Source organism: Oreochromis niloticus, linkage group LG1 (assembly GCF_001858045.2).
Source record: "Oreochromis niloticus isolate F11D_XX linkage group LG1, O_niloticus_UMD_NMBU, whole genome shotgun sequence".
In the NCBI taxonomy this organism is placed as follows: Eukaryota; Metazoa; Chordata; class Actinopteri; order Cichliformes; family Cichlidae; genus Oreochromis; species Oreochromis niloticus.
This window is the reverse complement of record NC_031965.2, coordinates 15,611,157-15,629,199: the sequence shown is the minus strand read 5'-3', so window position 1 is coordinate 15,629,199 and position 18,043 is coordinate 15,611,157. Positions and strand designations below refer to the sequence as shown.

Sequence of the window (18,043 nt, the reverse complement as noted above, 5' to 3'; positions counted from 1 at the left end):
TATTGAAATTCATAGCCCAGTGGCAACTCTATGCAAGTTTTTCATCATCAACAGTTCAGGCAGAGAGCAAAGAAAAACAATCAGATGATCTCAAGCAGGAATTACAGAGGAAACCAGGATACCTGCACTGTGAGGCTTTCCTGAAACAAATATGAAAGACACTTGTGGAGACATAAGTGAAAAGTGGATACTGGTGGTAAGTCAGCTTTCAAAGGCCGTTTGATGTTTTTAGCTTTTAGACATTCTGAAGATCTCAGAGGCCTGAAAAAGAAAATGGAATAGCTTTCCAGAACGCCTGAAGAAGTCTTATCAAGAGCAAGAACAATCGGGCCGATGCAAAAATTTATGTAAGGAGCATGACTGTGTGTCCTAACTGAAGGTCAGGGAAAGTTTGGATATAGCAAATAAAGCTGAACAGACTGCATTTTTTATTAAACATGTCTGTTAAATCATACATACATACTTTCGGATGTTCATTTTTCCAGATCAAAACTCATAGTCTTTAAAGTCACATTAAAGGCACGTTAACAGGCGCTCAGTGTTTTGGGTTTTGTTGTTTTATTTTTAAGAGATTGACCCAATCTCTTGTCGGTTTACTCATGGACAAGTTCAGACTTTGCTAACACGGTCTGCATTTCCTCTTGCTGGTTCAGTTACCACTGTTGCCATCCTCAGTATTATTCAGCAGGTAGCTCACGGAAAAATACAGGTTTGCATCTCGTGTTTACTCCACCATCTCTGACTTTAACTGGCAAAAGTGTTTCTTTTCTGTTCTGGAGATTAGCTACGAGCTACAGGACCACTCAAAAAAAAAGGACCAGAAGCATGTGGAAAATTGGTTCAGGAGCCACTACGCTGAGGTCAACAAGAAAATACAAGATCGGAGACTCACTGGAGAAGCAGCTGATTATAATGCCCAGTTTATCTTTCATTAAGTAAATGGCAGCAGAAACTAAATTGTATTATTTAATTATTTAGTAATTCATTTTAAAAAAGCTTGCGGCCTTTCTTTCACAACTGCACATATGCTCATTTGAGTGCATGCACAGGTCAATTAAATGGCTGTGAAGCTCAAATTGTTGTCGTTGTTATTACGATTTCTTTGCTTATTCACTGACAACTCCAAAGTGTGTTTAGATGTCTAAACCCTTGGTGGTGACAAAAAAGAGGCAGCATTACTCTTCTTTAGGTTACTCTACTTCTGTTATGAATGAAATTTGATGAAAAACAAAATATTGGAGTTGATTAAGTCTCAAAGATGAAGACATTACAGTCTGGCAGTACTATAATGAAGTTCAGTTTAGCTGTTTTTTCCAGTGACAACACACTACAATAACGCCACGATAACTCCCTGAAAAAGCTGATCCAAAATTCTGCAGCAAGAGTACTAACAGGGACTAGAAAGAGAAAGCATATTTCTCTTATATTGGCTTCTCTTTATTGGCTCCTTTTAAATTCAGAATCAAATTTAAAATCCTTCTCACATACAAGGTCTTGAATCAGGCCCCATCTTATCATAAACACCTTATAGTACCATATCACCCCAATAGAGCACTTGGCTCTTAGACTACAGGCTTACTTGTGGTTTCTAGGATATTTAAAAGTAGAATGGGAGGCAGAGCCTTCAGCTTTCAGGTCCCTCTTCTGTGAAACCAGCTCCCAGCTTGGATTCAGGAGACAGACACCTCTACTTTTAAGATTATACTTAGTCAGAAAGGAAAGATTTAAACCTATAGGGCTAGTTACAGTCCAACAGGCCTAGGTTGCTGGAGGCTTCCATGATGCACCGAGCATTTCTCCTTCTCTCACCCCTTTTCACTCACACTCTCTTTATGTACAACTTTGCATTTAATTATAGTTATTATTAATGTCTTGTCTCTTCCACAGCATGTCTTTTGTCTTGCCTCGCTCCCCTCATCCCCATCTGGTGGGGGCAGATGGCTCCCTGAGTCTAGTTCTGCTGGAGGATTCTTCCTGTTAAAGGGGAGTTTTTCCTCTCCACTGTCACCAAAGTACTTGCTCATATGGGGCGGTCTGCATGTTTAGGTTTCTCTGTATTATTGTAGGGACCATTTCCATACAATTTTAAGTGCCTTAATTGTTATTGTGATTTGGCACTATATAAATAAAATTGAATTCAACAGAATAACTAATTTATAACAAATCTTCTGACAATAGTTTTGAGGGAAATCACCCTGTGGAAATGCATAAACTGTAAGAGACAGCATACCAAATACATTCTGAAGGGCCACATATTGATTCAGTCAACTGAAAGCCAAATCTTACATCATTTTGTGAATACACTGGCTCCCATGACCTCTTTTTCAACACCACAATCACTTTGCCAGAAATTCAGCCCAATAATAAATAAATACATATATATCTATATGCATATATGTGTGTGTGTTATGTCACAGACAGATTCTTGTTTTGTACTCCACATGCTGTCTGCCTAGACTCTAAAATGATTTAAGTATTTTATATTCTGTTCTGTCTGCTCATCTAGCATTCTCTGGCAGCACTTGGGTTTCATTGGTTCCTAACATCTGGCACCCCTCCCACATCCCAAATGAGAAAACTTCAATCACACTCTCTGCCTGAATGTCGTCAGTGTTTGGAGAAGTGCTGTGCAAAAATTATCTAAAAAAAGAAAGAAGAAACTTTTTCTTTCTTAGTGAAGACACATACCTGGTAACATTTTATGTTATTAGTTATTCATAATGACACACATGGGGCATAGTTATCTACATCTAAGATATAACGCCACAATATTTCAATACTGTGAAAATACTCATTTGTGTTCCAGATACACAAATATGTATTGTGGGGATGGAAGAATACGTTTTCCCAAAGTACAAGGCATGTAGAGCCCAAGTGTTTCAAACATTTTTGGTGGATTTCCAAAGCTCTGATTTGCATCTCCCTTGTCAACAGGTACCTGCACTCCAATGTGCCAAATCCAATTCAGCCGGTATGTATAGTGCTAAATGCAACACATACCATACAACAACTGGAAGACAGCTACCTACATATTTCACCTACAGGAGCTGTCCAGCCATGGAAACCCACACTATGAAGCTCCCGCTGCAGTGTTTGTGCTGATGTTAATGTAAGAGAAGGTCCGGATCTCTGCAATCACGGAGTCAACAGAGTGATGGTGACTTTAAACCCCTCGGCACTTAGCAACCCACTATGTAACTTTATGCGGTCTGCCATATCGTGATGGAGTTTCTGTTGTTCTCAAATACTTCCACTGCAGTAATGGCATCTTATTACAGTTCCACACTAATTCAGTTAGCTCTTTAGAATGAACCATTCTTTCACAAATGTTTGTAAAGGCAGACTGCATGGCTAGTTGCTTGATTTTATCACCTATGGCAACAGGACTGAAAACACCCAAATTTAAAAGGCATAGGGTCCAATACTTTTGTCCATGTAGTGTATGTAGGTTCTCATACATTGGTGCCAAAACACAGCTATGCTTCTGACTTTAAAAAAAAGAGCTACATCATTTGCTTTGATTTTTTGTAATACACAAACATGAGCAATACAAATGAGCTCCATCAGTGTCACGTGTCATGTCAGCACATGTTTAGCTGAATAATAATTATAATTATATTATTAAAAAATTATAATTTTGAATTTTATGGAAGATTTAGTTGCAGAGATGAACTCTAACACCTTTGAAAAAGCTGGGACCTACTGGTCAGTTCACTCTATTTTTTCTTGAGTAGCAGCTCTCCAAGTGTGATTTTTCCATTTTCTATTTGGTATTTACACGTTGCACTGAGGATTTATTAATGCTCACTGATTACAGCCTTACTGTAATCACAGCACACCATCATCAGATGCAAAAGAAGCACAGCAATATTTAACTGAGGGGTATCATTTCAGAAAGACACGAAAAGGGGAATAAGGGAAAAAAAGCATTGAAAAAAGAAAACAAATTAATCATCCCTCTCCATGGGAAACAAAAACAGTCATAAATCAAAGAGAAAAATGAAGCACCTTATCTGGCTAACTTCACAGCTAAGGTAGCTTGACTTCTAACGCAGTCTCAGGAGAATGGCTCCAAGGTTCCCAGGCAGTGCAGCACAGTGTTGCACTCTGCTAAGGCGGTTATGAACCAGATATAAAAAATTAACTTTAAAATGTTGTCCTGTTCATAGCAAGTTAACCGACTACAGGAGGGCTCTCTAGGGACAGAAGGAGGAGGCTAAAATCGCAGCAATGTGGAACATCTGCAATAGAAAAAGGGGTCATTTCACAGAGTGAGCACTGAACGACATTGCTCTCACTGACTACTAAGAATACAGTACTCCTAAAACATAGATCATGCCTCAAGTATTAATTCTATTAAAATTATACTTTAGCTTTGAATATCATATAATCATGAACATTTCTTACTCCCTTCTGAAAACTTTGAAATTGAAATAACATTTCAGTACCATCAAAGAAATTTTGATAGGTAAATCTGAAATTATAAGCCTGAGACTTTTTAGATTTTCTAATGCCATAAATGCATTAGTAGAGAAAACATGACTTATATGACTTCTATATTGAAGCTATATTACACATAGCCTACCACTTTAACATAACTCGTAAAAATCACTTGTTTTGGTTCAGTTGTACATATAAAGTAATCTAGCACAACTTCTGATGCATACATTCAACCTTTGACACTTTCATCACATTTTTTAAAGTATTAATTTAACTACAAATGTATTTTAGATGCTGTAATTTTGGTTTTTTGCACTCTTCCTGACGTCCTGTTTATAAATGAGGATGAGCTAAACTTTGAATTACCAGTCCTTAAAATCCAGTCTGTTTGAAAACCACTGCAAACTACAACCTCAATAAAAACCATTAAGCTGCATATGGAAGTACAATTAACTAATGACACAGGTAAGGCATTCTTATCTTTAAGTGTCTCCACAGCAAATCATCTGCCTGCATCTCATTCTATCCCTAGTATCCTCCTCTGTCACACCAACCATCTGCATGTCCTCCTTCACTACATCCAACACTCTCTGGCCCTGGCAGCTCCATCTTCAACATCCCTTGTCCAATATATCCACGATTGTTTCTCTGTACGTGTGCAAACCATCTCAGCCTTGCCTTTCTTAATTTGCATAACTATTTTTATGTATATGATCAGTTTGCAAATTTTGACATGTAGTTCATGAGTAGTAGTTGTATATGACAGGAAGAGCATTCAAGGTTTCTTTGCACATTGTTGCTAAACTTTACTATATAGCTAAACTGGAAAAAAAAAAAAAAAAAAAAAAAAAAAAAGAGCACTTAAACCTGAAGGTCAGTTTTAATAAAAAATGAAAAACCAATTTCCACTTGTTTGTCAGATCCATTTATCAAATCCATTTAATACAATTGCATGTTGTAGCTTTGCTGGTCCTGTGGTCTAGCACTGTGGCCTTCCTTTAAAAAAGAAAAAAAAAAGAGGGGGGGGGGGGGCTGCGGTGGATACAGTAAAGGAGTCGAGAATCACACTGTGAGACTGTAAAAGTGCCAAATTAGTACCAAATTAACTCAGCTTGCGTGCTCTAGCACAGAGAGCATGATCAGGAAGCGTAAAAGTCTTACAGCCTATACTAGTAAGATAACCCTTATATTATGAAAATGTGTAAGCTGTTTGCATCAGTGCAGAGGGGGAAGAAAAAAACCCACTGATCAACATCCAAACCAATGTTTTCAGCTTAGGTAGAGTTCTGATGAAACCAGACTGTGTTATTTTACAAAAGACTGACAGTCTGTCATCATGAGTGGTGACTTCATTGAATGTCTGTGCTCACCATTCAAACCATCAAACCACAAAGCAGTGTCCGATCTTCGGAATCAATGTTTTAACATCATCACAGAGTACATAAAGTACCTAACAGTGCAGTGGAACACAGTTTTCAAGTGAGGTTTAGTCATAGAGCCACATTAGCATTGAGAGTGGCACATAAGTTACACCATAGCTACATTAGCCACATTTATTATAGTCACCTAGATCAATATTGATACAAGATTTACAGTTTAATCACTGTTCTTTAACAAAACAAAAACTGCTAAAAGGCAGTATTGATTGCTGTAAGACTCATTTCTGCCATTAGATTAGCCTTACAAATAGAGAAAACTATGCTCAAAGTGAACATGAAAGTAAAAAAAATATATATTACAACCAATATAAAATGCAAATATGAACACAAACTGAGCAGTGTTGATGCTGATGCTACTGCTTCAGTTCAAAATATGGTGCATGGTCTAGATGACAAGATTAAGAAAGACTGCTAAAAATGTAAAAAATGTCAGATGCTCATTGTCAGAGAAAATATCTGTGAAAGAGAAATGAGAGTGAAAGAGCCCTCTCATTGCAACCGTAACTAAATAACTGAAGTAATTAAGCACCTTCTGGCAGCGACCTTCCAACAAATCTTTTGCATTTAATATGCATTTATTTTCCCAAACCTTAGATAAATAGAGTACATCTTAGTATTTATCTGATTACTATAAATATGGAATGAGAAAAGTCTAAAAAAATATGAGAAGACAGACACTGGTTAAATAACCTGATCAAACCTAATGTCCGGCACCTAAACCTTCAAGAAATCTTGTTTTTTTGTTTACTTTTTCAGCAAACAGCTTAGGTAGCTGAGGGCAGTAACACTTATAATGCAAGCAGGCAACTTTCTACAAGATGCTGGCGTGCACCCTGACAGGAGTGACACATGACAGTTCAGTATTGAGCTGGTCTTAGTTGTTTGTTTGCTTTTAGCGCTTCAAAGATGCAATAAAGCAACAACCATCACAACATGTCAGTGTGTTAGCAACAGTACTGACTGGACATTTTATAACTGACACCTGCCATTATGACAGCAAAACACTTAAACTTGCACGCCAAAAAAACCAAAAACATTATGATTAAAGGATGGTTAGATTAATATGAACTAAATTTGAAGTAATAGAACTTACAGAGGAGAAAATAAGAGACAGAAATACTACATAAAGAAAGGTATATAGTCTGGTGACTCCATACAGTGTACTGTCAAATAATAAACGACCAGAGACAAGAGAGGGGAATTAAACCTAAAGAGGGCAAGTCCACTTTTAGTGTCAGAATCTTGTACCATACCTGACGGGGTTGCTGGTAAGGGACACTCGCAGTGAGTCTAGACAGGAAAACAGACGTTCATCCATGACCCCTGACTTCAGCTCACTAAGGAATTCCTGGGGAGATATCTGATGGCTGTTTCTCAAGCTGCCCTGTAAAATGAAAAGAAAGGAAGAAGAAATCGCTTAAATACAGCCCTGCAAAATCTGCCAAGTAAAAATAAAAAGTTTGTTTTTGTTTAAATTGCCCAACTATACCATGAATTTCCTTTTTATAGCCTGACAAGACACTAGTAAGGCGTACTACTGCTTTTGTGTGGGTGGGTGGTAAAGAGTTAAAGCTAAACTTACTTTCTGTAACGTTATTGATTGATCAAAGACCTCAGATATCACCATGTATCACTATATGAAGGAATATGTAATCCCTAATCCCAACAGGCTGGCCACAAAAAAAAAAGAAAAAAAAAAAGAAAAAGAAAAGAAAAGAAATATATCCAGTGTGTTTCTCACCTCACACCTCTTCTATAAAGCCCTACTCTATAGAAATATATACAGAAAGGCCTCTTTAATCTGAAAAACAATACAAATATATTTACTTTTCAAAACTTCCGTGATAAAACCTGCTATTTTTATTCAAAGAATGTATCGCATAGCAGCAAACAGTCTTATAGCCCAATAAATAGAAGCTTGTTACACATATAGGAAAGGCAAAGGTATACAAGCTTTTGAAATGGCAGCCAGAAAAGTATAGCTTTAGCTCATGTGATACTGATTGTTGAGTAGCTTGTTGTCCTGATTGAACTCAGGGAAAACACTTTATTTGGCATGTGTTCCACCATCTATTGGACTTCACAACATGGCTCATGCTCATCACCACAAAACACATCGAAGCACTCCACTCATTTCAGATAGTAGTCCTATGAATCTATCACTCGCACAACATCAGAACCCTCCAGTGTTTTTACCACGGCTAAAACATGTCATTTCTGCTCCGCTTACAAATTGGTTCTTGATTGCAAGCATCATCAGCTTAGTCTGACTCCCACTTTGTATGTCTCTTGCTCGGTGCTGAGTTAAGTCGAATGGTGGTGGCAATTTCACAAAAACAAACCACTGCCTGGCTGCACAACAGACCATCAAGGATACAGAAAGTGTCTGCCTCCCTCTCTTTTCCTCTTCAAGCCCAATGATCAACTGCCTCTCCCATCCTGGTGAGAAATGATGATGACTAGGCAGTTTGTTTTTTAGGATCTCTTGGGCTTTCAGCAGCAAGAGGAAAGTATGATTGCTGCTCTTGGTAGAAACAGGCCCGGGTCCTTCTGGTGTTTCTTATTAAAGGAACATTCGTGGCACCCTGTTTGCCCAGTGACAGCAAGTCCATCCACATAACATGGATAGACTCCAGATGCATTAAAAGCTTCGAATGTTAAAATGTGGACTTGGAGCATAACACATGATTTTCTTTTAATAATCATTTCAACTGAGGTTATAGCCAAAATGGACCAGTGACTCGTTGTTTAGTGTTTTTTCTAATACTGCCTGATTAGAGTTCTAAGGTTGGTCAGGGATGTACTCCACTCTTGAAACCTTCACAGAAAATACATTTTGGAAGACACCCACCTGAATTTCAAAGAGACTTGACCCAAAGCTAGTGTGTACAGGAGAAGGATTATGTGCACTCATAATGTACCATTTATGTGAGCATTGTATTAACATACAATAGACCAGGGGTGTCAAACACATTTTAGTTAAAAGGCCACATACAGCCCAATTTGATCTTGAAGTGAGACAGACCAGCTTATTCAAAAAAAATTAAAATTAAAATTAAACAACATAATAACATACCCTTCTTTTAATGTAGAAGCACAAGTAAGGTCTGATGTTAATGAACCATTCATTTACAAAAACTTTCACAAAAAAAGTCTAAGATGTCATATTAAATATTCACTACAGATTGGAGTGAGACTATGCACAAACTTTTAGAGCTAAACTCATTTATTTTTAAACTTTTTATTCAAACAGCCTGATAAGATCTGTATATACTTTCCGTACATATTCACTCCATGGTAGTAATACTCTGACCACTTCACCAAGAACAGTAGTGCGATTTATTAAACAATTTAAGATATAACAAATTCCCTGGAATTTTCACACTTTGCATGGGTGGGTGGTATAGCTTCAAAATTCTATCACAATATTTCAAGAAAATTTCCAATAATCATATTTCAGACGAAAGGAAAAAAAGATAGTGGGTAGCAACATTTATTAATTCAAGTAAATGAACAGCATTTTCTATCCACCTTTGCCAATGAGCCACTGTCACTGATGAGACACAATCTAAATCAAAGTGTTAATCTACTGAAACAACTTTCCAGCAGCAGAAGCATCGTAGTGCAATATTAGTGGCACACAGCATTATATCAAATGACATAGTAAAAAAGCAAATGTAAGCACTAACATAGTGCAGCCCAAGTAGCGTACACGTATAGCATGACTGCTTAAAACTTTAATTTAACACTACAGTAACTAAAGCAAATTATTCATGCAACTCTGTAGGAACTTCACAATACTGTCAGATAAGAAAACTGAAAAATAGTTTTGACCAGGGATGTTTGTGTTATTTTGGGTCAAGTTTTCTAACCAGCTGTATCTTGCTTTACCACTGTGCAACAACGCCACCCAAGCATGGCACTTCCTGTCATTAAGGAGTGCAACTAGCGAGCGGAAGTATCAATTCTTGGTTGAGTAATTTGTTTACTTTAAATGGTAAATGGTCTGTATTTGTATAGCGCTTTTACTAGCCCCGCCTAAGAACCCCAAAGCACTTTACATACCCAGTCATCCACCCATTCACACACACATTCACACACTGGTGGAGGCAAGCTACAGTTGTAGCCACAGCTGCCCTGGGGCAGACTGACAGAAGCGAGGCTGCCATATCGCGCCATCGGCCCTTCTGGCCAACACCAGTAGGCGGTAGGTGAAGTGTCTTGCCCAAGGACACAACGACCGAGACTGTCCGAGCTGGGGCTCGAACCGGCAACCTTCCGATTACAAGGCGGACTCCAAAATCTTGAGCCACGATGGCCCTTTAGGGTGCTCTCAGACAAACCATGACTCACGACTTCTGTTTTGTGTGTACTAGGGGATGTATAGCAATAACATCATGCTATAACACTTTTAAAAGTACACTTTTTACAGGTATACGATATGGCAAAGCCCTACTCCACATGGACCCATTAGTGGGTCAATTCTAGCCCCTGCCTGCATGTTTGAGGCCCATGCAGTAGACTTTTGTGTGCTAAACCATGTGCTATATTTTCAAATTAAAAACAATACACATGGATTTTGGATAAACCCTTTTACACAGATTCTGACCATTTGACATGTCTTAACATAAATTTTCCCCATGCTCAGCTTCAGTTGATCGAGGAGTGAGGAATCATATTTTTGAAGATTCTTTGAAAGCAATTTAAGGCAAGGCAAAACTCAATTTCCTACACAGCAGGGGCATTGCACATAAATCAAAACACAATGTCAAAGGTCAGCAATTATTTTTTGTGACAACATACAAGGAAATTGTTTCTCTCCAAGGCTATCTCCAAATTCACAGGCTAGAAAAGCAAGTGGCATACATCAGTTTAAAAATTAAAGGTTAATTGGCAAAGCAGCAACATGATTGAGAAGGTTGCATTGTTGTTGTTGTTGTTGTTATTTTGATGGCACATTAAACAAGCAAAAACAAAACAAGAAAAAAATCAAGTTTCTTTGTGTAAAAAGTAAAAACATCTGTGTTGATATATACTTCACCTTGCTTAGTGTTTTTAACTCAGTGACACCACAATTCCTCAGAAATTTTGACCTTTTTCTCAGAACTTCTCTCCAAAAACACATAATGAACCACTTCTTAAGTAAATGCAGAGTATTATAAATCTGCTCTCTTAAAGAAATTAATTTTACTGTTCTTTGGTTGGTGCCCACATTTTTTTTTACCATGCAGGTATGAAAGGTAACAAATGCAGGCCAGTCACCATGGTAACTAGAGACAAGGATAGACAGCCTAAGGCAAACTTGAAGGGATGTCTGGTTATAACAAATATAATAAATTTCATACTTCTTTGCAACACATGATGGCAACTTAACCAGAAAACCTGTAGCTATCAAATATGAATAGGCTTTACGGTTCATAATGACAATTATTTGTTTTTTTCCCCCTACCCATTTCTTCAGCTAAAACATTAACTTTTAAGAAGTGCAAAAGACAAGTACAATGTCAGGATACCAGGAAGCTTTTTCATGCAAGAAAAATGATATATTGATGCTTTACAATGACTTGTGGAAGCTTAAAATATTTATATCCTTTAATATCCTGTACCTCATACTGTATGCTACATACTGTGTGTGATCAATCAACAATAATATGACTGTCACAGAAATAACTTGTTTTCCTATTTTCCAGTCACTCTTTATTACCTGCAGTAAATGTTTGCTATAATCATAAAATAAAATGAATCCACCTCCATGTCTGGGCCAAAAAACAAAAACACAGCAAGAATAATGCAGATATGCAAAGAGCTCATTCGCCTCTGCTGCTCACTAAACAGAGTGTGTGCCTATGTAGAAAGCGAGACGTTGCACTCCTCTTCAAAGATTTTTGGTCTTAAGTGGTATAAAAAATAAATAAATACATTTTATTTTAACATTAACTGAGCTGTTTGTTCACAACAACAATGTTAACTTAAGTGTCATGATAACTCCTGTGAGTGAGAGAGATGCTGTGTACTCAAGGCAAGTATATCCTTCTACATTTAAAGAACACAATTAAACAGGTGCCAAAAACTGAAAACCAGTGAACAAATATTCTAATATTTAGCCCTAAAATTCAAGCTACATTCACACGCACCATTTAAAGCGGGATTTTCCACTTTTGTTGTTAAAAGATTTCCATCCACATAAAAATGCAAAAAATATATGTCAAATGCTGTCAAAAGTGTGCCAAACAACAGTTGCTCATATACTCTAACTGCAGAAAAGCTGGCCAATCAAAGGCCTATAAACAATAACATGGGGCATAGTCTTATGTTTAAAAAGGAGATAAATGCACGCACATGTGATGTTGCATGACACAATCATTTTCCAAGTTCAAATTTTATAGAGAAACAGTTTCAAAAGCTTCATTTTCTGTGACTTCAAACTCCAAAAAGGTCAAAACACAATGTTTACCAAAACACATGTGGATGGTACCTCACATTACCAACACTGAACCAGTTACCTTCCACTCAAAAAAGTTAGAAAGTATGAAAATCAAACTTCTTCAGGCTGCTAGACACTGCTAATTAAAAGCATCAACAACACATGTTTCAATGCAAACATTCAACCACATAAATATAAAATGTCAGATAATTAAAACTCAAAATAGGTGAAATATTTTAAATATTTAAAAACTTACAGTTTTAGAGGCAGTTGATATATACTGAATGACCATTTCTTTCTTTGTGTTGAGGTCCTTTTCTCTCAAAGGAGTCTTTTTGTCCTCATTCAAGTTCATGTCTTCCTAAAAAAGAAAAAGGAAAAAAAACTACAATATTGATGCCGTTTTTGAATGCATAACCCACCCTGGAAGACATTAGCATTCTGCACTGTTTCTAGGGTCAGCAACCAAATATCAGCTGCTTTGTGCCCATGATCATAAAACTACTGAACTAAAATGAAAGTTTGAAAAATATCATCACTTGTGTAAATTGATTATTTGTCTTTTTGAATATCTTTATCACTTAGTCACTCTTAGCACTTTTTTTTTTTAATGAAATGTAAAATTGCTGTACAAAAAGTAAAGGACACACCATCATCTTTTCAAAAAGAGCCAAGATCTCCTTTTCTGAGTTTATCTTTGACGACAGTTCCTCAAAATGATGTGAGGTGGAGGATGAAGAACTGGACCAGTCGTTTGCATTGTGCTTAGATTGTGTCAAGGGTGGACGCTCCTTTTTACTACCGGGAATCCGTATACTGGCAAATCTGTCCAGCTGTAGAAAGAAAGAAAGAAAGAAAGCACAATTAAAAATAGAAAAAATTACTCCAGACTTTCCAGTGTCAAGTTTAGATGATTATGAGCACATTTAAATGGTTAGTAGTCAAGCAGAATAAAAAAAAAAAAACAGTTATTAATAAACTAGAATGCAATGCTAGTAATATAAAACAAACTACAAACAAGAAGTCTGTCCTGTGATGTTAATGGCTCCAATGCCTGACTGTTTCGGTTTTGTTAATGATGCTCAAAATAAGCAGATGCAGTGACCTCAAGTAAGGTGACGTTAGATGTTGCAGAGATCGATGACACAAAGCACACACAGAAGTAAGCATATCAGTTTGTCAAAGCTTACCACATCATCTGTGATGTTTCTAAAGGGTAAGTGCTATAAGTGGGGAGGAAAAAGAAACAAATCAGGATACACAAAAGCACCAAATATTCTAACAAACACTTCTGGAGCACATTTTTACATTCAGGCTTCAAGAATTTGCTTCATTTCAATTAAACACACATGCCCCATTTTTTGCAGCATACAGCATAATCTAAAAAGAATACAGACAGTGAAATGTCTGTATTGATTCATCCCTACTCTGTTACACTTATTTTGACATTCTAGGAGTTACAAATGGTGTTTTACATTCACATTCAATTAAAAAAAATGTTTCTTTTAAATGGAGTGGACAGTACGACTCCGCAAAACATCAACACCAGTCCAACAACTGGCAGGGAGGTCTGCATACTCATGCACATAATAGAAGTTTCTGTTTAATGAATGATCCAAAAATATCAGGAAGATGCACTTAATTCTTCTGTCAATTAAATCAGCAAAGACTCGCTGCCTTTAATAGAACTGGCCTGACTATGTGTTTTGCTTCCCAAATGTCCATGGTGTGCCAGATATACAGCTGATTTAAATAAATTAATTTATTCATTATTTTTTTTTAAAAAACAGCACATGTCCCAGAAACCTGCATCACCAAGTACCAAACATGACATTTTTGACAAAGTTGCCTCTAGGCAAAACCGTTTACCATTTGCCAGTGTTAGAATATTTGCATCTGTGTGGGTTATTAATTTTGGCAGGACTTTTTTGGTTGTTATCAAGCTTTTACATGGTCACCATATAAAACAACATTTCTATCACAAATGAACTGCTACATGGAGCCTGACCAATACAAATTTTAAGACCTATTCCAAAACAGATATTTGACTATTTAAAAATTCAATATACTGTTTTTTTTTCTTTCAGCCACACAAAACAGATTTCCTTAACACCTGTTACATGTAGTCATCTATGAGGTCTTTCTCAAAAATATTATTTTCCAGTTTAATTAAATAACAACAGTAATCACTTTATCATTTTAGTTCTACCTCTGCTGGAATATGATAGGAACTGGCCAAAAAGCCACACAACAAAATAACTACCAATTAAAAACTATATAAAGGAAATTTTTGTGATGAAAGAAAAACTTGCCAAACACGGTAATTACTGATAAAGTAAAATTCATTATGGCCACAGCAATTCCAGTCCTTCAGTTAGTCCATTTGAAAAAAAAAAAAAGGGCAAAAAGGCATCTCACAACTACATTAACACACTGATCTGACATGTTTACACCAGATATAAAGTGCTTTTTGAACAATCTTTGGCAGAGTACGCACCATGGATATAGCACATTTACCAGCAGACAAAAATTTCAGTTAACTTGTTAAGAAAACTAACATCCTGCATTACAGCTGTGGCAGAGGAGATGGTGGTGACCTCTGCTTTCAAGAGGCAAAAGCAAAGGTCACGAGAAGCTGTAAAAGAAAGCCCACTAATGCAAGCTGCGGTTTTTCAATACTCGTTGTTACTGGTTAAAAACAAAATACACAGAGATGGAGAAATCTTAAGAAATCCAGATGTTATTCTGACAAGAAGGTGAATCAAGAATAAAACCAGCATGTGTGGGGTGTTATATATAGATGGGGATGGTCTACATTGCTCCCCTTGCCAAGAGGCATTCAAAAAATGTTGGAGATCCTAGTAAAGCAGGCGTTGGCTTTAAGATGAGTTTTGTTTCCACAGCAACAACTCATTACTTAGGCTTTCGGATACTGCCTCTATTGAAACTGGATGTCATAGAAAAATTCACTAACTTGTAGTTAACTCTATCAACTGAAGAAAACCTCGCTTCTTTGGTATTTCCTCTTTAAAAGAAGAGGAAGGCACTCCTAATTTAAAGATCCTGTGAAAGCAACTTGGCGTCTCTCATCCAGACAGACACTAACACTCAGGGATTACTTTGTGCCGGATCATGCCGGAACAGCAGCCTCCCTGTGTTGCAGATCCTCCTAACTTACAAATTAGGCACTGAAACACTCTTCTAAAAATTACCGCCTGAGCCGAGTCACAGCAAAGACATCAAAAGGCCTCATTCCATGTGAGATGAAGTCCACTGAGATTGTGCTATGCTATATGCTGCACATTTTCTATGAGCAAAGTTACTTATGGAACAAAGAGTTTGGCTAAAACAGAAATTATAAAGTTGTCTTAACATTTCTTAGCAGACTAGGCAATAAAATAAAAGCCTTCTAAATTAGTCTCAGGAAGGTGTCCAACACTTGACTGGACACCTTTGTTTACACCAAACACCTGTGGTTGATGGAAGGAAGATTTGCTGAGAGCTCTTGGTCCCATCTGGCTGGTGCAGTCATTTTAGACTGAATGCAGATTTTGTAACTTCCACCATCATAGCAAGACCAAGGCTTCTAACACCTTCCAACACCTTTGTCTTGGATCAAGCAATCTAAAAGAAACCTGGCTGGGGAAAAAGAACAGGCTTTGTCCTCTTGCTTTCCCAACTACATATCCATGAGATCACAGATTCAGCAAGGTCCTGCAGATGGATTCAAAGTACTACAGTCACCTTTAAACAGGCAGGCTTAGACTCAAGTTTTTATGGCATATTTCGAACCACTGAAACTCAATTTCTATCCACTTGTCTAATAATATCAATAAATAATATATAACAAAACCACATTAAATTATGTTAGTAATAAAAATATAAAGAAGTAGCATAGCCTGACTACATCAAATATGTCTAGTAAAGGATTTGGAGAATGGATAGAAACATTGTAGATACTCCATGATTTGTTTCTTGAACACCATTTAAAATGTACTTTAATAGGTTTCCTGCATTTATGCTGAATGAGTAGACATGAAATGTTACTGTAGCATGCCAATCAGTATTAGCTATAGTTTTGTATAAAGTGACCAGATAACAATGACCATCTCAAGTTACCAGAGACTCTGGTAATGTGTTTGCAACATATTTCTCAAATATTAAATCAGTGAGTTAATATTTATCAGGTTTTAATTCTTATGCACAGTATATAAACATGTTTATGCTTCAAACTCAACTTTCATCCAGCACTGCACACTAATCAAAGAAGGTGAATCCGAATTTCTATTATGGCTTGTAGTGTCAGATGTTAAACGAACAGGTCATCAGTGGGAGTGGACAGAAACCATTTGAGAAAGACTAAATTTTGCTTCATTTTCCACTGGAATCTCTGAACAGTGGCCACAGGAACTTGACTTGTAGTAACACTCTCATAAGAAAGGGGTCAAGCACAGGTTGAGCATGCTTTAAAGAGATCTGTGTCACAAGCAAGTCTCCTATGAGAAAATGAGAAGGGTTTTGGGTTGTTTTTTGTTTTTTTAAATTGTTAGTCTAGCTGTGTAAACAAACAAAAAAATAACATGTTTTTGTTTACACAGCTAGACTAGCCGAAGAACAACAACAGACAAATACCAAAGAGACTAAATGCTGTCTTGTTTGTAGGAGGGCATGCATGGATTAGTGTCAGCTAAACCCTGTGCTAATTTTAACCTTTTGATTTCCTACATGCAAAGTCAACAAAGACTCAAGGTCATGGCTCTCGAAGAAATTCTACCATATAAAACATTACTTGTGTAGCCTCCTGTGCTTTGTTAACTATTCGTTTCTCTCAGCCTCCCCAGACATGTAAGCACATTACCAAGGCATGACACATCTTCACCACTAGGTCTAGGTTTACCCGTGGTTGTTTGTCTATCCAAACTGGTCGTTCTGAAAGTAATAGAAAATACCGATCCAAGGTGTCTGCTACATTCCTTATATGGAGGGCCATCTACCCGTGTACTGTTCTGTCCACATCAATGTCCTTCTCTGTGGCTGGTTGTATCATAGGGAAAGCATAACTTCAAGCACGGAATGGGGCTTATATAGCTGCATGTAAACACTGAGTGACCATCTATTTGCAGCGTTTATCAAATGCTTTCTGTATCATACCGTTAGAATAAAACCAAAGCTCGTTTTAGTCTTTTCATACTTACAAATTTTGGTTTGCGGTCTCCGTCATCGGTGTATGACGAAGTGGAGCCCTTCTTCTTTTGAGATTTACTGTCCCGTCCGGTGGTGGATTCAAACCGCTGACTGTAACTCTCCATGATGGCCCAATGACTTCTACACCAGCTGACAGCTACTGAAGACCTAAACCTCTTATTGCATGCAGACGATAGAAGAGCTAGAGGACCACACAAAGGAAAATGCTTAGCACATAACAACACTAAGTCCAAGCGTTTTTAACGTTTTAGTGCTCAGTCTCACCTGTCCGTTTAGCTAGCTAGCCAGGTTTACAATACTATCATTCACCGGTGACTTGACTTAGCGCTAATCCAATTTATTGACTGTCACGTAACGCTCGACTTTCCGTTAACGAAAAAAATGCGCCTTAAGAGTAACAATTTTCCCGAAGACTTACAAAATTCACCCGAACATTAACTAAAGCCATAGAGTCATTACGAGTTTCAGCAGAAGCGCTAGGTGGGTAAAATTAAGATACTTTTTTTGACAGACCCGCGCAATGATTACGTCAGCT

At 37.3% G+C, this 18,043-nt stretch overlaps 1 protein-coding gene across 6 annotated transcripts in view; it reads right to left on the bottom strand.

The window, feature by feature from the left end:
* LOC100693248 (protein diaphanous homolog 3) overlaps positions 1-18,043 on the bottom strand; it is a 158,681-nt gene extending 140,638 nt beyond the window's left edge. For 4 of the 6 annotated variants that reach the window (XM_025905518.1, XM_025905527.1, XM_005466860.4 and 1 more), the window contains exons 1-6: positions 17,773-18,043; positions 17,499-17,689; positions 13,494-13,526; positions 12,954-13,136; positions 12,560-12,664; positions 7,133-7,263 (exon numbers count right to left, since the gene is read on the bottom strand). In XM_025905518.1, coding sequence (XP_025761303.1) covers positions 7,133-7,263; positions 12,560-12,664; positions 12,954-13,136; positions 13,494-13,526; positions 17,499-17,612 — 566 coding nt within the window. In that variant the 5' untranslated portion in view covers positions 17,613-17,689; positions 17,773-18,043. The remainder of the gene's footprint in view (positions 1-7,132; positions 7,264-12,559; positions 12,665-12,953; positions 13,137-13,493; positions 13,527-17,498; positions 17,690-17,772) is intronic. The other 2 variants (XM_025905522.1, XM_013271654.3) reach the window with 2 other exon arrangements.